Source organism: Brachyistius frenatus, unplaced genomic scaffold (genome assembly GCF_029030835.1).
Source record: "Brachyistius frenatus isolate BFR_SWC_R1_liver_20210118 unplaced genomic scaffold, ASM2903083v1 Contig_414, whole genome shotgun sequence".
NCBI lineage: Eukaryota > Metazoa > Chordata > Actinopteri > Embiotocidae > Brachyistius > Brachyistius frenatus.
Window position 1 is genome coordinate 98,420 of NW_027211013.1, and position 19,136 is coordinate 117,555.

General features: G+C 49.3%; 2 protein-coding genes across 3 annotated transcripts; one reads left to right on the top strand and one right to left on the bottom strand.

The window, feature by feature from the left end:
- Positions 1-96: 96 nt before the first annotated feature.
- On the bottom strand, positions 97-7,526 carry tpx2 (TPX2 microtubule nucleation factor). Of its 2 annotated transcripts, none has more exons than XM_069725207.1 (17): positions 7,427-7,526; positions 7,048-7,181; positions 6,797-6,910; positions 6,573-6,696; positions 6,125-6,187; positions 5,927-6,013; positions 4,681-4,790; positions 4,441-4,589; positions 3,047-3,218; positions 2,822-2,960; positions 2,080-2,299; positions 1,902-1,997; positions 1,659-1,832; positions 1,425-1,571; positions 1,241-1,352; positions 618-784; positions 97-458 (listed from the first exon to the last, which is right to left on the bottom strand). In XM_069725207.1, exons 2-17 carry the CDS (start codon positions 7,160-7,162, stop codon positions 348-350), a joined length of 2,100 nt encoding a protein of 699 aa, XP_069581308.1. In that variant the 5' UTR covers positions 7,163-7,181; positions 7,427-7,526; the 3' UTR covers positions 97-347. The 2 variants fall into 2 exon arrangements, with proteins under 2 accessions (XP_069581308.1, XP_069581306.1); XM_069725205.1 differs by having other exon boundaries at positions 618-802.
- A 714-nt stretch (positions 7,527-8,240) lies between these two features.
- Positions 8,241-17,509, top strand: LOC138636900 (rho-related GTP-binding protein RhoA-C-like). Its single transcript, XM_069725202.1, has 6 exons — positions 8,241-8,321; positions 12,165-12,320; positions 12,443-12,557; positions 13,477-13,607; positions 15,229-15,430; positions 16,346-17,509. Exons 2-5 carry the CDS (start codon positions 12,165-12,167, stop codon positions 15,400-15,402), a joined length of 576 nt encoding a protein of 191 aa, XP_069581303.1. The 5' UTR covers positions 8,241-8,321; the 3' UTR covers positions 15,403-15,430; positions 16,346-17,509.
- Positions 17,510-19,136: the final 1,627 nt, after the last annotated feature.

The window sequence follows — 19,136 nt, forward strand, 5'->3', positions numbered from 1 at the left end:
TTTTCATATTGTTGAATGTATTTATTATTTTATATTTAGTGTGATTTAATCCTCCAGTCAGGTTGGTCAGAAATAACACCAACAGTCACAGACATGAAGTGTTCAGAACCAGAACCATCGGTGGTATCTGACGACTTTTATTAAAGGAAAAGTAAAAACAGACTCAGACAGGAAGTACAGCAGCAGGTTCAAACCTACAGCTCAGAAACACAGTCAGCATCTCAAATCACATGTATGTACAACGTTGGGTTCTGCTCCCTGCTGACCAACAGGACCGGTGGAGGTCCACTTCAGGCCTGAAGCCGTGCAGCAGTGAAGGGGTTCTGTGGAAGCAGCCAGTCGGATCATCACAGGCGGAAGCGGTCGGAGAAGTTGGGAGACTCTGGGACGGTGAGAGGAACTTCACTCTTCTTCACCGCTACAGGTTTGTAGTTTCTGACGGGCCGAGCCTTGTGGACCTGCAGAGGAGGAGGAAGCCGTCAGACTCGGTGTGGACCGGGTCGGACCGGAGGAGCTTCTACAAGCTCAGTCTGACCGAGGACCGAAAGCCGCAGAACCGGGTCACAGATTCAGACCGGACAGAACCACGGCTGATGGAAGGGTTTGTTTTCAGTCACCTGTTCCTGCCGCAGACGGGCGACCTCCTCTTTCTCCCTCTGCTCCTCCTCCCGTCTCTGCCCCGCCTCCATCTGCGCCCTGAGAGCCTCTTTCTCTCCGGCCAGCCGCTCGTAGTCCTGCCACTCCCGGGCCCGGCGCTCCGTCGCCAGCTCGAAGGCCTCAACGGCTGCAGAACAAGGAGGAGCTGAAAACACCCGAGAACACCGCTTTATATTCTATACAGGGGAGCAGGAAACGTCGGGAAACACGTCGGGAAACACGTCAGGAAACGTCGGGAAACACGTCAGGAAACACGTTAGGAAACACGTCAGGAAACGTCGGGAAACACGTCGGGAAACACGTCAGGAAACACGTCGGGAAACACGCCAGGAAACGTCAGGAAACACGTCAGGAAACACGAAACACGCCAGGAAACACGTCAGGAAACACGTCAGGAAACATGAAACACGCCAGGAAACACGTAACACGCCAGGAAACATGCCAGGAAACACGTCAGGAAACATGAAACACGCCAGGAAACACGTCAGGAAACATGAAACACGTTAGGAAATGGGAAACACGTCAGCTGGGATCTTGCCGTTTTCCGGTGGACTGGCGGTCCAGAGGCGTGTTGGCGTCTTACCCGGTGCGGCCCGGTTCTCCCTCCTGGGCCTGAAGGGCTCTTTGTGAGTCACCGTGTTGGGCCGGGCTTTGAAGGCCGCTGCTTCCTCCTGATGTTTCTGCTCTTCTTTCACCTGGAACACACAGATGATGGTTGGACTTCAGAGAACACATCCACATGAAGAAGAGCAGCAGGTCCGTCCTACCATCTGCTCCCAGCGGCTGCTCTTCACAGCTCCCCGTTCATCCAGCAGCAGTCTGAAGGGCTCCGGCTTGGTGGGCTCCAGCTTCTTCTTCTCGGGGAGGACCACCGTGTGGAAGTGGGGCAGCAGCTGGGCCTTGAACTGAGGGACCTGCAGGTGTTCAGCAGCAGAAAAGAGCTTTAACAGGTGTGTTGGTGTTGCAGAGGGAGAAGTGGTGTTGTGGAGGGGAGACGCCACCTCCAGGCTCTGCTGCTCCTCCATCTTCTTCTCTCTCAGCGCCCGTCTCTCTCGCTCCCGCTGCTCGAAGGAGAAAGGACACACCTCCACCTGGTGCTTCTCTGGCAGCCGGGGCTGGAAGGGGAGGCCGAAGTGGGGCACCGGGGGCACCTTGATGGGGGAGGGCGGTTTGACCTGGAAGACAGAGACAGTCAGGTGGAGGTGGAGGTGGAGGGTGAACTGAAGACCTGAAACACTCCTCACCTCCTCCACCTGTCGCTCCACACGAACCCTCTTCTTGAGGGCGAACGCTGGCGACTCGGGCACCGTTGGAAACGGAACCTTCTTCTCTGGCAGCCCCTGTTGAAGGAGGAACCTTTTTACACCTGCACAGCTTCCTGTTGTCACACTTTCAGAGGGAACTTCCTGTCTTTAAACTCACTTGGACTCCTTCCAGGACCTTCTTGGGGAGGGGCTTGGCTCTGAAGGCGGGGGGCTTCTCCTCGCCGTCCTCAGGCTTCCTGCTCTGTCTCTCCTGCAGCCTTCTTTCAATCTCCAGCTCAAAGTGTTGCGGGACGGTGGGCTCCTTCACGGCCGGCTTCTTCAGCTCCTCGGCACTCTCCAGGATCTTCTTGTTCAGTTCCAGGGCCTTGATCTTAAACCTGGGATTAAAGCAGCAGCACTTGATCTTAAACCTGGGATTAAAGCAGCAGCACTTGATGTTAAACCTGGGATTAAAGCAGCAGCACTTGATCTTAAACCTGGGATTAAAGCAGCAGCACTTGATCTTAAACCTGGGATTAAAGCAGCAGCATTTGATGTTAAACCTGGGATTAAAGCAGCAGCACTTGATCTTAAACCTGGGATTAAAGCAGCAGCACTTGATCTTAAACCAGAGAGGACGACTGCACCGACCAATCAGGAGCCTCAGTTTCAACCCCAGCATGTTGGTATAATATCAGATTGATGGTGCTCTACATCTGTAAACAGGTGGACCATCAGCCCACTCCAGAAGCAGACATGGAGAGTATAAATGAAGGCAGTGTTGTGATGTGTGGGAGCAGCAGGTGGAGCAGCAGGTGGAGCAGCAGGACATATGAACGACATGATATTTAAAGACATGTTAAGACGAGAGCTACAAAAAGCTTCTGACAGACGAGCAGGAACAAAGTAAAGAGCCTCACTTGTGAAATTGCTCCGCCTCCTCCGCCTCCAGCTGAGAGCTGCTCTTCGCTGCGATTGGCCGGCTCCTCTGGCGGGTCATAAGGTGGGGGGAGTGAGGCTGGGTGAGCTTCAGGTGGTCCCCCTTCACTGGGGAGGGTCCTGACAGAAACAGGTGTTGGTTCAGTGAGCAGAGTGAGCCCTCTGTGCAGGAGAACATCTCCACCTCTCCAGCAGCTTCTGCTCACCTCTCACTTGACTGCTGCGGCTGCGCAGATGGTAGCGGGTGGGGGTTCTCCTCTGGAACTGCTCTATCTGCTGGGCCATGGGCACGTAGGCAGCAGGCTCCTCCCCCTTCCTCTTGGTGCCGGTGGATAGGTTGAAGGGTTTGGGCACCGTGGCTCCTCTCCGGGCCTTCGCCTGCAGGAACACGGACGGAGGAGACATCCTGTTGGTTTTTACATGTTTCACATGTACGTGTCGAGCTGAGCTCTTTCTAAACGTGCTCTTTCTAAGCGTGTTCTTTCTAAGCGTGTTCTTTCTAAACGTGTTCTTTCTAAGCGTGCTCTTTCTAAACGTGCTCTTTCTAAGCGTGTTCTTTCTAAGCGTGTTCTTTCTAAGCGTGTTCTTTCTAAGAGTGTTCTTTCTAAACGTGCTCTTTCTAAGCGTGTTCTTTCTAAACGTGCTCTTTCTAAGCGTGTTCTTTCTAAACGTGCTCTTTCTAAACGTGCTCTTTCTAAGCGTGTTCTTTCTAAGCGTGTTCTTTCTAAACGTGCTCTTTCTAAACGTGTTCTTTCTAAACGTGCTCTTTCTAAGCGTGTTCTTTCTAAGCGTGTTCTTTCTAAGCGTGTTCTTTCTAAACGTGCTCTTTCTAAGAGTGTTCTTTCTAAGCGTGTTCTTTCTAAGCGTGTTCTTTCTAAGCGTGTTCTTTCTAAGCGTGTTCTTTCTAAACGTGCTCTTTCTAAGAGTGTTCTTTCTAAGCGTGTTCTTTCTAAGCGTGTTCTTTCTAAACGTGCTCTTTCTAAACGTGTTCTTTCTAAACGTGCTCTTTCTAAGCGTGTTCTTTCTAAGCGTGTTCTTTCTAAGCGTGTTCTTTCTAAACGTGCTCTTTCTAAGAGTGTTCTTTCTAAGCGTGTTCTTTCTAAGCGTGTTCTTTCTAAACGTGCTCTTTCTAAGCGTGTTCTTTCTAAACGTGCTCTTTCTAAGCGTGTTCTTTCTAAACGTGCTCTTTCTAAGCGTGTTCTTTCTAAGCGTGTTCTTTCTAAACGTGCTCTTTCTAAACGTGTTCTTTCTAAACGTGCTCTTTCTAAGCGTGTTCTTTCTAAGCGTGTTCTTTCTAAACGTGCTCTTTCTAAGCGTGTTCTTTCTAAACGTGCTCTTTCTAAGCGTGCTCTTTCTAAACGTGCTCTTTCTAAGCATGCTCTTTCTAAGCGTGTTCTTTCTAAACGTGTTCTTTCTAAACATGCCTTTTCTAAGCGTGCTCTTTCTAAGCGTGTTCTTTCTGAGCGTGTTCTTTCTAAGCGTGCTCTTTCTAAGCGTGTTCTTTCTAAGCGTGTTCTTTCTAAGCGTGTTGTGGATGAGTGGACAGTTTATCCTTCAGACTGCAGCTGAACTTCCAGCTGAGCTCAGAAGAACTTCTTACCGGGGACGAGGGTCGGCGCAGCTGATGGACAAAGTCCACGTCCTTGTGGGACGTGTCGGACGAAGCGGACGCCTTCGCTCGGCTGTTGGTGCTGAAGTTGAAGTCTTTGGGCACCGTGTTGGACAGGAGCATCTTCTTCGGTGGTGGATCTGAAACAACAGAGATCCAGACGGTGTTGAAGTCCACCTGAAACGGAGGAGCGGAGCACCACGTGCGACAGCAGCAGGAACACGGACTCACTGCCAGCCAGAGCAGCCTTGTAGCTGGCCTCGTTCTTCTTACGGTGCAGAGACACTTCCTGTTGCAGCTTCCTGATGTGCTCCAGCTCCTGTTCTTCAGAGCTGCTCGGCCTGGTGGACACAATCACAGTTCATCATCATCATCAGAGAGACGGACCACCTGCTGTTATACCAGTTACTGAGGACATAAATAAATAAATAAATAAATAGAAAGAACAGATTAAAACTAAAATATTTCTGATGTGCAGCATGATAATTATCACAGGAAGTCATTGCATATTTATTACTGAATCAGGTAGTGCTTAAATTTCTTTTTTTTGGTTGCAATTTTATCTAATTCATGCAAGTTTCAGGCAAATAAATTCATTTAAATCTCCTCGAATTATATCGCAATTTTTGAGAAAATAAGACATTTTTGATGGCAACAATCACACCGGCGTTCACTTTCAGTCCCAACACCTGATTGGTTGGTCTCAACCTGCTGTGACATCACCGCTGCTGTTGGAGGGCGTGAAGAATTCGATCACCGTGTGGAGGTGGAAGAATTCGACTCACCGTGTGGAGGTGGAAGAATTCGACTCACCGTGTGGAGGTGGAAGAATTCGACTCACCGTGTGGAGGTGGAAGAATTCGACTCACCGTGTGGAGGTGGAAGGTGGAAGAATTCGACTCACCGTGTGGAGGTGGAAGAATTCGACTCACCGTGTGGAGGTGGAAGAATTCGACTCACCGTGTGGAGGTGGAAGAATTCGACTCACCGTGTGGAGGTGGAAGAATTCGACTCACCGTGTGGAGGTGGAAGAATTCGACTCACCTTCTGGAGGTGGAAGAATTCACCGTGTGGAGGTGGAAGACTCACCTTCTGGAGGTGGAAGAATTCGACTCACCGTGTGGAGGTGGAAGAATTCGACTCACCGTGTGGAGGTTCACCTGGAGGTGGAAGAATTCGACTCACCTTCTGGAGGTGGAAGAATTCGACTCACCGTGTGGAGGTGGAAGAATTCGACTCACCGTGTGGAGGTGGAAGAATTCGACTCACCGTGTGGAGGTGGAAGAATTCGACTCACCGTCTGGAGGTGGAAGAATTCGACTCACCGTGTGGAGGTGGAAGAATTCAACTCATTCGAATTCGACTCACCTGGAGGTGGAAGAATTCGACTCACCGTGTGGAGGTGGAAGAATTCGACTCACCGTGTGGAGGTGGAAGAATTCAACTCACCGTGTGGAGGTGGAAGAATTCAACTCACCTTCTGGAGGTGGAAGCGGCTGCAGGGCCTTTGGCTGCAGACCTGGAGCTCATCGGTCCACTCCTGGATTTCTGACCAACAGGACTCCTACAGAAACACAAAGCAGTGGTTCTGACCCAGTTTGTTCTGAGCTCTCTGTGGAGAGTAAACGGACCTCTGAAGCCTCTTCGGGGTTTCAGATCCAACGAAGACACTTACTCTCTCTGTTTCTTTGGTGGCGGCGGTGCTGACGGACCGCCGGTCGTTTTACGCTTTGAAACCCTGAAATAAAATCAGTGGGTTAGAAAAACAAACAGATGAAACGTGAAGTGTGTCTGAGTTTGTTACAGTTCAGATGTTTCCTCTCAAGTCCAGAACAAAAACCGTCCCGGCGAGTTTCCCTCATGAAACGGCTCCTTTTCTTTGAGCCGCTGCAGTCTTCATCTTTGTAACTCCTCTTCCTCACGTCTCGTCACGTCACAACTCGTGACCCAAACCAGGAGAACCGGGAGGAACCGGACCGACGACCCTGTCCCGCCGCAACGGGTCCGCTGGACTCGGCTTCAGAACCGGAGTCACTGAAGGTCCGTCCATCACAAGCAGGGACGCGACAGCGCACGGGTTCTTTGAGGATGTTGCTGAGGAGCAAACAGGTGAAGCAGCGTACCTGCGTGGCTGCGCAGCGGCCGCACGAGCGGTTCCGGTCCTCCGCCGGCCGTCGGGCCGAGCTCCGGGTTCGGCCCCCCAGGACGTGACGATGTTGGAAGGTGGAGAGGAGGACGTGTCGGGACCTGGAAGATCCATCAGAGCAGACGGGCTCACGTTAACCGGGTCGGAGGTCAGAACATCACCGGTACAGATGCTGTCATCATTCACTGCAGACACACTGACCAGAGTCCACATCCGTCCGGACCTCCGGTTCTGCAGCGGCCCCGGGCTCTTCACTTCTGCCCAGCGGCTGGTCGGGCCTCAGAGGAGTGATCAGGTGACTGTCTGCCTGTTGGGCTGATCAGCAGACACACAAACAAGTTTCACGAAGACGGAGAACGACCTGACGGTGCGTTCAAGAGCAGCTGGGAAAGTTCCAACCTGCTGTGGTGACCCGGCTGCCGGTTCGGTCCACATGTTGAGGGCAGACTTACCGAACCACTGGTCGTCGCTTCCTGCATCCAGCAGATCTTTGAAGTCCACGACGTGGGACGGAGCATCAAACTCATAGCGCTCAGAGGCTCCAACGGACTCACTGTCGGCCATCATCACAGCTGTTTGTTCCGAACTGACCAGAAACGAACGAAAGAAGGAAATGTTCAGTTACAGCCTGGTGGGAGCTCGTGACGTCATATTTCTGAGCTGGAGTGAAGCTAACTGGCGAGCTAACACCTAGCAGCTTCCCACCGGAGCGTTAGCAACCTTCACACGAACCGAACTATCAGCTCGCTGCCGAACACGGATCAAACATCACCGCCTTCAGGTGGACAGAGTCAACGGGAAGAGTTCCTGCTGTCCAACTAAAGTACTGACCGTTGAAGAGCTCACCGACACCGTCTGTTCCCTCAGCGACGCGCACAATAAACCAGCCGCCGCGCGAGATGCAACGTTCGCGTTCAAACTGCCTTCGTTTTGTACCAGCCAATGGCCGAACGCTATCTTCACCAGCTCGACGCTCATTGGTCCATACAAGTCAACTTCCTCCGACCTGACCACGTGATCGACGCGTATGATAAAATACAAACGTGGAAATCTGCGCGCCCGGATTATCAAAACAAATGAGTTTTATTAATCAACACGTCTGCTGACCTGGATTAATAAATAATAATAATAATAACAATAAATAGATGTTGACAACGCTTCCGATATGGGTGTGTGTACTTCAAAATAAGAGAACAGGGAGACTTTCAAAATAAAGTAGGAGGGGAACTAAATCATGAAAAAGGACTATCATAGTAATTCTCCATACAACAAAGAAAAAGCAACGTGACTTGTCGGAGAGCACTCTGTGACGTCCGTCTGACTGGTCATACATATGTTTGAGAGGACCAAACTTTAACATTAAGTCCACAACGAATTACAGTTCGTTTCCCCGCTGGTCCAATCCAGCGCCAGCATTCATATCTTCCTACTTTACATGTCGTTTTAGGAGGACTTCAGCCTCCCAGAAGGTTCACCGACCAAACAGGCTGAAGAAGATATTCAGGTGCGCCGAAGGAAAGGTAGGCGTGAAAACACATGTACAGTGTTCCCATTGGCTGACAGGTTCCTCACTGCCCGGATGGACCGAGTCAGTGTGGCTCTTCGCAGCGCTCTCATTGGCTGGAAGTCCGCTGAGTGGGCGGAGTCATCTCCGCAGCACCGTTGGGGCACCCCCCGCTGGTCCGACAGGAACAACTACAGACGGGCAGGTTTCACCATTCAGACGGTAAACATCATTCACAAGGAACTACTGACTCGGTTCGTGCTCGGTCGGTGTCCATGTCCCGGTGTCTCGGTGTCCATGTCCCGGTGTCTCGGTGTCCGTGTGTCGGTGTCTCGGTGTCCGTGTCGGTGGTTATGAAGCGGGTTCACGAGGCCAGCTGTCATCACAGACTCAGTTAGAGAGATAATCGTTTGCTTCCGGAAAGGATGCAAAGAGAAACTCAGACCTGCGTGAGGACGAGGAGTGTAAATGAAAGTTCAGTCAGAAGTTCGAGTCTTTGTTCTGGAGGTAAACAAGCAAGAAGGAAGTGAAGTTCAAATCCAACGTCAACGTCGTCAGATCATGAGGACATTAAAGGCTGTTCATGTCCTGCAGGTGTGTGATTAAACTCCTGATGATGATTGAACTTGATTTACATTTGAACCTTCAGTAAACGTCACAGTTTATCCTGAGACTTTATTTGATCAACATAGTTTAACATTTAGATTTGTATCCCACATGTCCATGTTTTATTCTTTGATCAAATGAATGAGATGGTTTCTGTGGACATTCTGGGATTTCTTCAGTTTGATCAAACTAAATATCTCCAACATTATTTTTTGTTTTCAGGCCTACGTAGATGTTAAATGTTGAGTCTGTTGTTGGTTGTTTTGAATTGTATTTTTTTTGTCAGTGTTGGTTTGGATTTTACTGGCTCACAAAGTGTTTCGACAGGTTGGTTGTTTTATTTAAAGACAGAATCACGTGGTGGTTTTTATATGCAGTAAGAACAACATCGAACAAACACTGGCTGTATTGACAGAAGATTTTGTTTCGATGTTCATGTTTCCTAAAGGATGAACACTGATGAAAGTTACATGTTAAATATCAGCTCACTTCTGCTGACACATCATAAATAGTCAAGTCAGTCTACTTGAAATGTGTCAATCCTCCTGATGAAGAGACGAGAGATTATCAGGAAAACAGTTATTGAAGGTGAACGTGTGATGAGGCCGAAGGACGGCGGCGAGGAGGACGTTTGGTCCCACAGGTTCCAGCAGCAGGAACCGAGGAACCGCCGCTGGGATTTTACTCATCTGGACAGCGACTGATGAAACTGCTGCTTCTGTGTGTGTTGACTCCAGAAACAGGAAGGCAGCGTTCCTGAACGCTCCATGAAGCATTCATGCACACCTCGCTGCAGTGGGAGAACACTGGCTCCACATGGGTCACTGTGTTTCAACCAACAACAGAACTATGAACCAGTCAGTGGAGCCTCAACAGAGGACTCAAAAACAAACATGGCTCCACTTAAGCTGCTATTTGACAACCAGATGCTGCACATGTTGGAGCTACGAATTAAAACAATATCTATCCATTTTGTTGCTGTTTGTTTGAATAATACAGATTACTTTGTTGACTACGTCATTGATGCTTTTATTTTGAAGACACCGCTCAGCTCGGGACCATCAGGTGAATTTCCATGTCTGCATGCAGGTGTAGCACGGAAGGGTTGGTGGTTTTACACCAGGTCAGAGAGGCAGCAATAAATGTGGATCCAGGACTCAGCTGGTCTTCATGGATTCATCTTCATCTTTTCACAGCATGCCGACGCAGCTCTGACACCTGAACACCTGCTGCACACCTGCAGCACACCTGAACACACCTGAACACCTGCTGCACACCTGAACACACCTGAACACCTGCTGCACACCTGAACACCTGCAGCCCACCTGAACACACCTGAACACACCTGAACACCGGCAGCACACCTGAACACCTGCAGCACACCTGAACACACCTGAACACACCTGAACACCGGCAGCACACCTGAACACCTGCAGCCCACCTGAACACACCTGAACACCTGCTGCACACCTGAACACCTGCAGCCCACCTGAACACACCTGAACACCGGCAGCACACCTGAACACCTGCAGCACACCTGAACACACCTGAACACACCTGAACACCGGCAGCACACCTGAACACCTGCATCACACCTGAACACACCTGAACACACCTGAACACCTGCAGCACACCTGAACACCTGCAGCACACCTGAACACACCTGAACACCTGCAGCACACCTGAACACACCTGAACACACCTGAACACCTGCTGCACACCTGAACACCTGAACACACCTGAACACCTGCAGCACACCTGAACACACCTGCACACCTGAACACACCTGCACACCTGAACACACCTGAACACACCTGCACACCTGAACACCTGCTGCACACCTGAACACACCTGCACACCACACCTGAACACCTGCAGCACACCTGAACACCTGCTGCACACCTGAACACACCTGAACACCTGCAGCACACCTGAACACCTGCTGCACACCTGAACACACCTGAACACCTGCAGCACACCTGAACACCTGCTGCACACCTGAACACCTGCAGCACACCTGAACACACCTGAACAACACCTGAACACACCTGCTGCACACCTGAACACACCTGAACACCTGCTGCACACCTGAACACCTGCTGCACACCTGAACACCTGCTGCACACCTGAACACCTGCAGCACACCTGAACACCTGCTGCACACCTGAACACACCTGAAAACACCTGCAGCACACCTGAACACCTGCAGCACACCTGAACACACCTGAACACCTGCAGCACACCTGAACACACCTGCACACCTGCAGCACACCTGAACACACCTGCACACCTGCAGCACACCTGAACACCTGCAGCACACCTGAACACACCTGCACACCTGCAGCACACCTGAACACACCTGAACACCTGCAGCACACCTGAACACACCTGCACACCTGCTGCACACCTGCTGAACACCTGCTGCACACCTGAAAACACCTGCTGCACACCTGAACACCTGCAGCACACCTGAACACACCTGAACACCTGCTGCACACCTGAACACACCTGCACACCTGCACACACCTGAACACCTGCTGCACACCTGAACACACCTGAACACCTGCAGCACACCTGAACACCTGCTGCACACCTGAACACCTGCTGCACACCTGAACACCTGCTGCACACCTGAACACACCTGAACACCTGCAGCACACCTGAACACACCTGAACACCTGCAGCACACCTGAACACACCTGAACACCTGCACACCTGAACACCTGAACACACCTGAACACCTGCAGCACACCTGAACACCTGCTGCACACCTGAACACCTGCAGCACACCTGAACACACCTGAACACCTGCAGCACACCTGAACACCTGCAACACACCTGAACACCTGCTGCACACCTGAACACCTGCTGCACACCTGAACACCTGCTGCACACCTGAACACCTGCAACACACCTGAACACACCTGAACACACCTGCAGCACACCTGAACACACCTGAACACCTGCAGCACACCTGAACACACCTGAACACCTGCTGCACACCTGCTGCACACCTGAACACACCTGCAGCACACCTGAACACCTGCAGCACACCTGAACACACCTGAACACCTGCTGCACACCTGCTGCACACCTGAACACACCTGCAGCACACCTGAACACACCTGAACACCTGCAGCACACCTGAACACACCTGAACACCTGCAGCACACCTGAACACCTGCAGCACACCTGAACACACCTGCTGCACACCTGAACACACCTGCACACCTGCAGCACACCTGAACACCTGCAGCACACCTGAACACCTGCAGCACACCTGAACACACCTGAACACCTGCAGCACATCTGAACACCTGACGTTTACAGGGACTGATCACTACATTGGGATGAATCACTGCAGCTGATTGTAGGTTGTAGAGTCTGTCTGACTTGAAGAACATTCATGGAGCTGTGAACTCCCTGATCCGATGCTAGATGTCCTCACTGTGTCCTCAGATGGGTGCGATCAGGAAGAAGCTGGTGGTGGTGGGAGATGGAGCCTGTGGGAAGACCTGCCTCCTGGTGGTGTTCAGCGAGGACCAGTTCCCGGAGGTCTACGTGCCCATCGTCTTTCAGAGCCAAGTGGCGGACATCGAGGTGGACGGTAAACAGGTGAGCTGATGTTTCATCTCTCACCTGGAACCTGCTTGCAGGTTTTTTAATGAAGTCAGAGGAAAGTCTGACTCATGAAGACACTGATGTGGTAGTGAAGCAGTTCCACCTTCCTCCTGCAGGTGGAGCTCGTTCTGTGGGACACAGCGGGTCAGGAGGACTACATCCGTCTGAGACCTCTGGACGACACCGATGTCGTCCTCATGTGTTTCTCTGTGGACAGTCCTGACAGCTTAGGTAGGAAACTCTGATAGAACCTCTCTGATAGAACCTCTCTGATAGAACCTCTCTGATAGATCCTCTCTGATAGAACCTCTCTGATAGATCCTCTCTGATAGAAGCTCTCTGATAGATCCTCTCTGATAGAACCGCTCTGATAGAACCTCTCTGATAGAACCTCTCTGATAGATCCTCTCTGATAGATCCTCTCTGATAGAACCGCTCTGATAGATCCTCTCTGATAGAACCTCTGATAGATCCTCTCTGATAGAACCGCTCTGATAGAACCTCTCTGATAGAACCTCTCTGATAGAACCTCTCTGATAGATCCTCTCTGATAGATCCTCTCTGATAGAACCTCTCTGATAGATCCTCTCTGATAGATCCTCTCTGATAGAACCGCTCTGATAGAACCTCTCTGATAGAACCTCTCTGATAGATCCTCTCTGATAGAACCTCTCTGATAGAACCTCTCTGATAGATCCTCTCTGATAGAACCGCTCTGATAGATCCTCTCTGATAGAACCTCTCTGATAGATCCTCTCTGATAGATCCTCTCTGATAGAACCGCTCTGATAGAACCTCTCTGATAGAAGCTCTCTGATAGATCCTCTCTGATAGAACCTCTCTGATAGAACCTCTGATAGATCCTCTCTGATAGAACCTCTCTGATAGAACCTCTGATAGATCCTCTCTGATAGTGGTTAACTGTGTTTGTGTCCTCCTGGGTTCTTCCTGGTGTCTAATGTGTCCTCCTGATGTCCTCCTGATGTCTAACGTGTCCTCCTGGGTTCTTCCTGTTGTCTAACGTGTCCTCCTCCTGTCCTCCTGATGTCCTCCTGGTGTCTAACGTGTCCTCCTGGTGTCCTCCTGGTGTCTAACATGTCCTCCTGGTGTCCTCCTGGTGTCTAACGTGTCCTCCTCCTGTCCTCCTCAGAGAACATTCAAAGGAAGTGGAGTCCGGAGGTGAAAGCCTTCTGTCCCAACGTTCCGATCATTCTGGTGGGAAACAAGAAGGACCTGAGGAACGACGAGCACACGCGAAGGCAGCTGTCCAAGATGAAGCAGGTCGCTATTTATTATTATTCCAGTTTTGGATGATGTAATAGAAAAGACTTTTCACGTCAACCTTTTTTTAAATCTCAGCTTCCTGACTGAGTTATGATAGAAATGTATTCTCTCTTCTCAGTGAGTCCAAATCAAAATAGTTTAAAAGTCAAACAGAGCTACTGATGTCGTTTATTAGCGGCTCCACTTCATAAAATCTTCCAGAGGTGTCTGAAGGCCACACAGTGAACGAGATGTCAGCAGTGGACACACACACACACACACACACACACACACACACACACACACACACACACACACACACACACACACACACACACACACACACACACACACACACACACACACACACACACACACACACACACACACACACACACACACACACACACACACACACACACACACACACACACACACACACACACACACACACACACACACACACACACACACACACACACACACACACACACACACACACACTCACACACACACACACACACACACACACACACACACACACACACACACACACACACACACATACACACACACACAGACTCTCTCTCACACACACACACAGACTCACACACACACACACACACCACACAGACTCACAGACACACACAAAACAATGAACGATAACTTCAGACTTAAAACTTAATATTTAGTTTATAAAAGAACTTGGACAAAGTGTCTGAGAAGGAGGAAACACATCTTTCAGAATCTCTCCACACAGATACGATTGTTTAAATGTAAATCATAAAATACGCTGTTGAAATGATTTGCTGCATCTTCTCCAGGTCGTGGTGCTGACGCTGAGCTCAACACACCTCCAGGAAACTGATTCTAATAAAAACATTAATAAGAATGAGAAGAATAACAATATTAACTACAGTGTACAGTGATACAGTCATAATGTGATATTTTCTAAGACGGTTATCATCCTGTGAAAATCTCTCACCGTTGCAACCCGAACCATCAGGTCCTAGAAACTCAGGAGGGGGCGGGGTTTACTATAGTAGTAGACACGGAGGGGCGGGGCTTACACACCCAGTGCTGCAGCCCTCTCTGTGGGTTCTGCTGCAGCTTCCTGCTGTCACTCTGCTGTCGGGCTCAAAACGAACCTGCTGATGATTCTGAAGGTAAAAGTTGGGTTTAAACACGCCACAGTTCTCCGTCGATGATGATAAATGAAGTGAAATCTGTTATTTCTGAATGTTTCGAGCGTCTCTGATCATTTCTGCAGGTGTGTAGAACTGGGACAAACTGCTTCACCATAAAAACTCTCTCTGCAGCTCAGTCGATGTGATGTCTTCTGCTGCAAAGGATTGTGGGTCAGAACATCCAGAGCAGCATGCTGACCTGCAGATGTAGCAGAACATCCTGGACATACTATACTTAACATACTGTGTACTGGGACGTACTGAATCTGTTTGTAGTGTAGTCAGTCTGGTAGTCTGGATCCTGGAACGTATGCAGTGTTGTTATGAGCCTGGAGGTCTTCCAGTGAAGTCATTCCTGTGACCGATGGCGTGTTCTTCACATGTTCTCTGCACTGAAGCACACTGTTGGTTGTGAGCTGGTCCTCATTCATGGTTCTGGTTTGTCCACTCAGGAGCCAGTGAAGCTGGAGGATGGGTGGGAAATGACCAACTGCATCAACGGATTCGGGTACTTGGAGTGCTCGGCCAAGACGAAGGACGGCGTGAGGGAGGTGTTCGAGATGGCCACCAGGGCTGCGCTGCAGGCCAAGAAAAAAGGCAGGAAGAGCGGCTGCCTCCTGCTATAGAAGGTCGGCTCGGCCCGGCTCGGCTCGGGTCAGTGGGGGAAGGGGGGAACACACCCGGATAATAGAGTCATTCCTCCAGAGTCTGCTGAGTCACAGAACCAAACGGGTCGGTGGAGGGAGGTTATGTGCATTAAAGTCACAGCGCTCACCTTAACACTGAAATACTGTCACCTGAAACAGAGACAAGGACACATTCAGTCCTCTGGAGAACGTCCAGTGTCTCTTCCGTCCTCAGACACAGACGTCTGTATGAAGGCCTCTCGGTGTGTTTTTTTATTTCCTGTGTTTCCCTGCAGAGACTCTTTCTGCTGACTTTCACCCTCTAATCACCCTGAAGTGTTTGAGTCCAGACTTTCTTTACGTGGTGGTGATGTGACCTCATGACATCATCACGTTGTTTGAGCTTCACATGAAAACGATGTGACTGAACCACAGTCTGGATATAAAAGAGTTTGTAGCTTCAGGTCTGTAAAATGGTTCTGATCCAGAAGTGTCTTCAGCTGCAATACCAGCGAGTGCCACTAGAGGTCGGCTCCAAAAAGCCTCCGGCTCCATAGACTCCCATTCAACTTCTCTCATCAAATCCAAAGTGAATCAAATGTCTCGAGGCTTCATAACGTTCACAAACCAACAATGACATCACTGATGGTTGATGGTTGGTTTTTATTTCACTTGTGACGTTTCTTCTGTCCTGTGATGTCCCATCAGCTGTTTGTATTATTATGACTCAGTTTAAAACAGTTTGGTTCACACTTTAAAAAGCAGATGATGTCACACTGAAATACAGAATGGGTTGTTTGTATGAAAATATTCTTTTATATAGAAATGTATTTTCACATTTTTCAAAATTTTTTTTTAATGAATTTTAAAGGAAATAAATTTAACAATGATAAACCTGCTGCTGTCAGTACACTTCTTCTTTTTCTTCTTCTTCAACCATCAGACTGTGATGAAGATGTCTCTGACGAAGAGGAGAGGACGAGCAAGAGATCAACAGCTGCTTGGATCCTCATCAGTCCTTCAGAGTCCAGCAGCAGACTCATCATCATCATCCTCAGAGATGTTGTGAATCAGACCTTCATGGAGGAACAACGATGAAGAAGAAGAGACCTGCTGGGACCAACAGACAGAAGAGGACATCAGACCAGAGGACACCTGGGAGGTCTTAGTGAGACTCAGAGAAGGTGAACTGATGGTGTCTTCAGGTGTGGCTCTCACCGTGCAGCCCTGGAAGAGGCGGAGCCTGGAGGGTAAGGGGGCGTGGCTTCTTATTTATTCAGAATTCTAAGCAACACTTCCTGCCGAGACGGAGATGGTTTGCGATGGAGCACAGACTGAAGGAAAAGCAGCCAATAAGAGCTCGGCATGTTGGAGCCATGTTGGAAATATTCCACACTTTTCTTTTGATTGATGTTTATTTTTTGTTTTATTCTACACCAGGCATGTCCAAAGTCCGGCCCGCAGGCCGTGATTGGCCCGCGGTCAGATTTCATACGGCCCGCAGCTTCGGTCTTATAATGTGTTAGTTATGGCTCGCTAGCTCTGTCAGAATAAATAAATCATACAAATGTAAAGATGTAATTCCTCCTTTCACCACACGGTGGCAGCACCGTTCTCATGCTATCTGGCTCTGCATCCGTGCCGTGAACTCTTCTCAAATCATTTCTGCCATGGCAACCGCAAAAAAAAAAGAGAAAAGTTGACAGTGAGGGCCGCCGCTTTCAGGAGCGGTGGGAATTACAATACTTCTTCACTGAAAATCGAGGCAATTGTGTTTGTCTAATTTGTAAAGAGGCGGTTGCCTTGTTTAAGGATTTCAACGTAAAGAGACACTACGAGACTAAACATGCTCCAACGTACGGCAACCTAACGGGGAGAGGCCGCGCTGAAAAAGTGAAGCAACTCCAAGCTGCTCCGGCATCACAACAGAGAGTCTTCACGGGCCTCTGAGTCAAAGGGAAACATGGAAAACCTTTTAGTGAAGGTGCGTTCATCAAAGACTGTGTCATAAAAATGGTGGAGAGCATTTGCCCCGAGAAGAAGCAAGAATTTATGAATGTTTTCCTGGCTGGAGAGTTGAGGACATATCGTCAGATATTCAGAGACAACTGGGGGACGGGGAGGGCCTTTTGATTATTTCTCATTAGCCTGCGATGAAAGCACCGATGCATCTGACACTGCACAACTACTTATATTTTGAAGAGGAGCTGATGACAACATGAACGTGACAGAGGAGCTGCTTGACCTCAAAAGCCTTCAAGGGCAAACCAGAGGAACAGATTCATTCGTTTGTGTTTGTGAAGCTGTTGATAATATGAAACTACCGTGGAGTAAAGTTTCTGGGATCATTACCGACGGTGCGCCCGCCACGGCTGGTGAGCGAAGTGGATTGTCCACATTGATCTGCAATAAAGTCAGCGAAGAAGCAGGTAACGCTATCAAACTTCACTGTGTCATTCACCAGCAGGCTCTCTGCGCCAAACAGCTCAAGTTTGACGACGTTATGAAACCAGTGACAAAGACAATCAACTCTATTCGCTCTGAAGCTCGAACCCACCGACAGTTTCAGCAGTTCCTGCGTGACATCCAGGCTGAATACGGTGACGTAATATATCACAAGGATGTGAGGTGGCTCGGTCGGGGGGCCGCACTGCAGCGATTTGTCTCTCTCAAAGAGGAAATTGGACATTTTTTGGGTGAGAAGGGACAACCAATGGAAGAACTGTCCGATCCCGTATGGCTGGCAAATCTGGCTTTTTTGGTTGACATAACAAAGCATCTGAATGCGCTGAATGTTAATCTTCAAGGAAAAGATGCAGCGGTGAGCCAGCTGTACGCTCACATCAAGGCTTTTGGAACCAAACTGCAACGTTTCCAAAGACACTCGTCCCAAACCGAGCCCTGCACCGTGCACTTCCCAGCTTTGAAAGAGGTCGTTGACAGTTTCCCACAGGACAACATCGGTGCGCAAATGAAGAGTTACGCAACAGCTATCGCATCTCTTTCTGTGGAATTTAACAAACACTTTTGGGACTTTGCAGTTATTGAAAAGGACATGTTGCTGTTCTCTTCTCCCTTCTCCGTGGACCATAACGATGCTCCTCCACAGCTGCAGCTGGAGCTCATTGAGCTGCAGTGTGACGATGAGTGCCGCGGAAAACACCAGCAGTGTTCTCTTGTTGACTTTTACCGGCAGCTGGACAAAAGCAGGTTTCCAGAAATGCGGTCATTCGCTAAGAAAATGCTGAGCTTATTCGGCTCCACATATTTGTGAGCAAACATTCTCAGTCATGAACTTTAACAAGAACCGATTGAGGTCAAGGATGAGTGACTCCCACTTGCGTGACATTTTACGCATCTCAACCACTGCTCTCAAGCCAGACCTGGCCTCTTTACATAAATCTAGATCTCAGTATCACCCTTCCCATTAGTGTCAGCAAGTTATCTGTTCCTTGATCAACCTGAAATTGAGTGTTTTGAACGGTAACATCTGTCACTATTAACAGTGAAAAGTCTAAAGCACACTAATGCACTTCTGTTATTAAACTCTTGAATAAGATATGTATATGTATGTATATAAGATATAACTGTTGATGTTATGTACCTGTAGATGTGACACAAACTATTGCTTTCTGAAAGATCTTGTAAAAGACAAAGGCAAAATTCACTTGTTTTATAGTTTAATGGTAACAGACCACTTCGCATTACTTATAACTCCTGTTTAAATGTTCATG

Bases quoted from the DNA above. Each gene is read 5' to 3' on its own strand.
- tpx2 (XM_069725205.1), bottom strand. From the start codon at position 7,162: ATGATGGCCGACAGTGAGTCCGTTGGAGCCTCTGAGCGCTATGAGTTT. The intron at 6,697-6,796 runs GTCAGTGTGTCT...TGGATCTTCCAG, and splicing joins CCGGACGGATGTGGACTCTG to GTCCCGACACGTCCTCCTCT. The intron at 4,791-5,926 runs GTGAGTTGAATT...TGTGTCCACCAG, and splicing joins GCCGCTTCCACCTCCAGAAG to GCCGAGCAGCTCTGAAGAAC.
- LOC138636900 (XM_069725202.1), top strand. From the start codon at position 12,165: ATGGGTGCGATCAGGAAGAAGCTGGTGGTGGTGGGAGATGGAGCCTGT. The intron at 12,321-12,442 runs GTGAGCTGATGT...TTCCTCCTGCAG, and splicing joins TCGAGGTGGACGGTAAACAG to GTGGAGCTCGTTCTGTGGGA. The intron at 12,558-13,476 runs GTAGGAAACTCT...TGTCCTCCTCAG, and splicing joins GGACAGTCCTGACAGCTTAG to AGAACATTCAAAGGAAGTGG.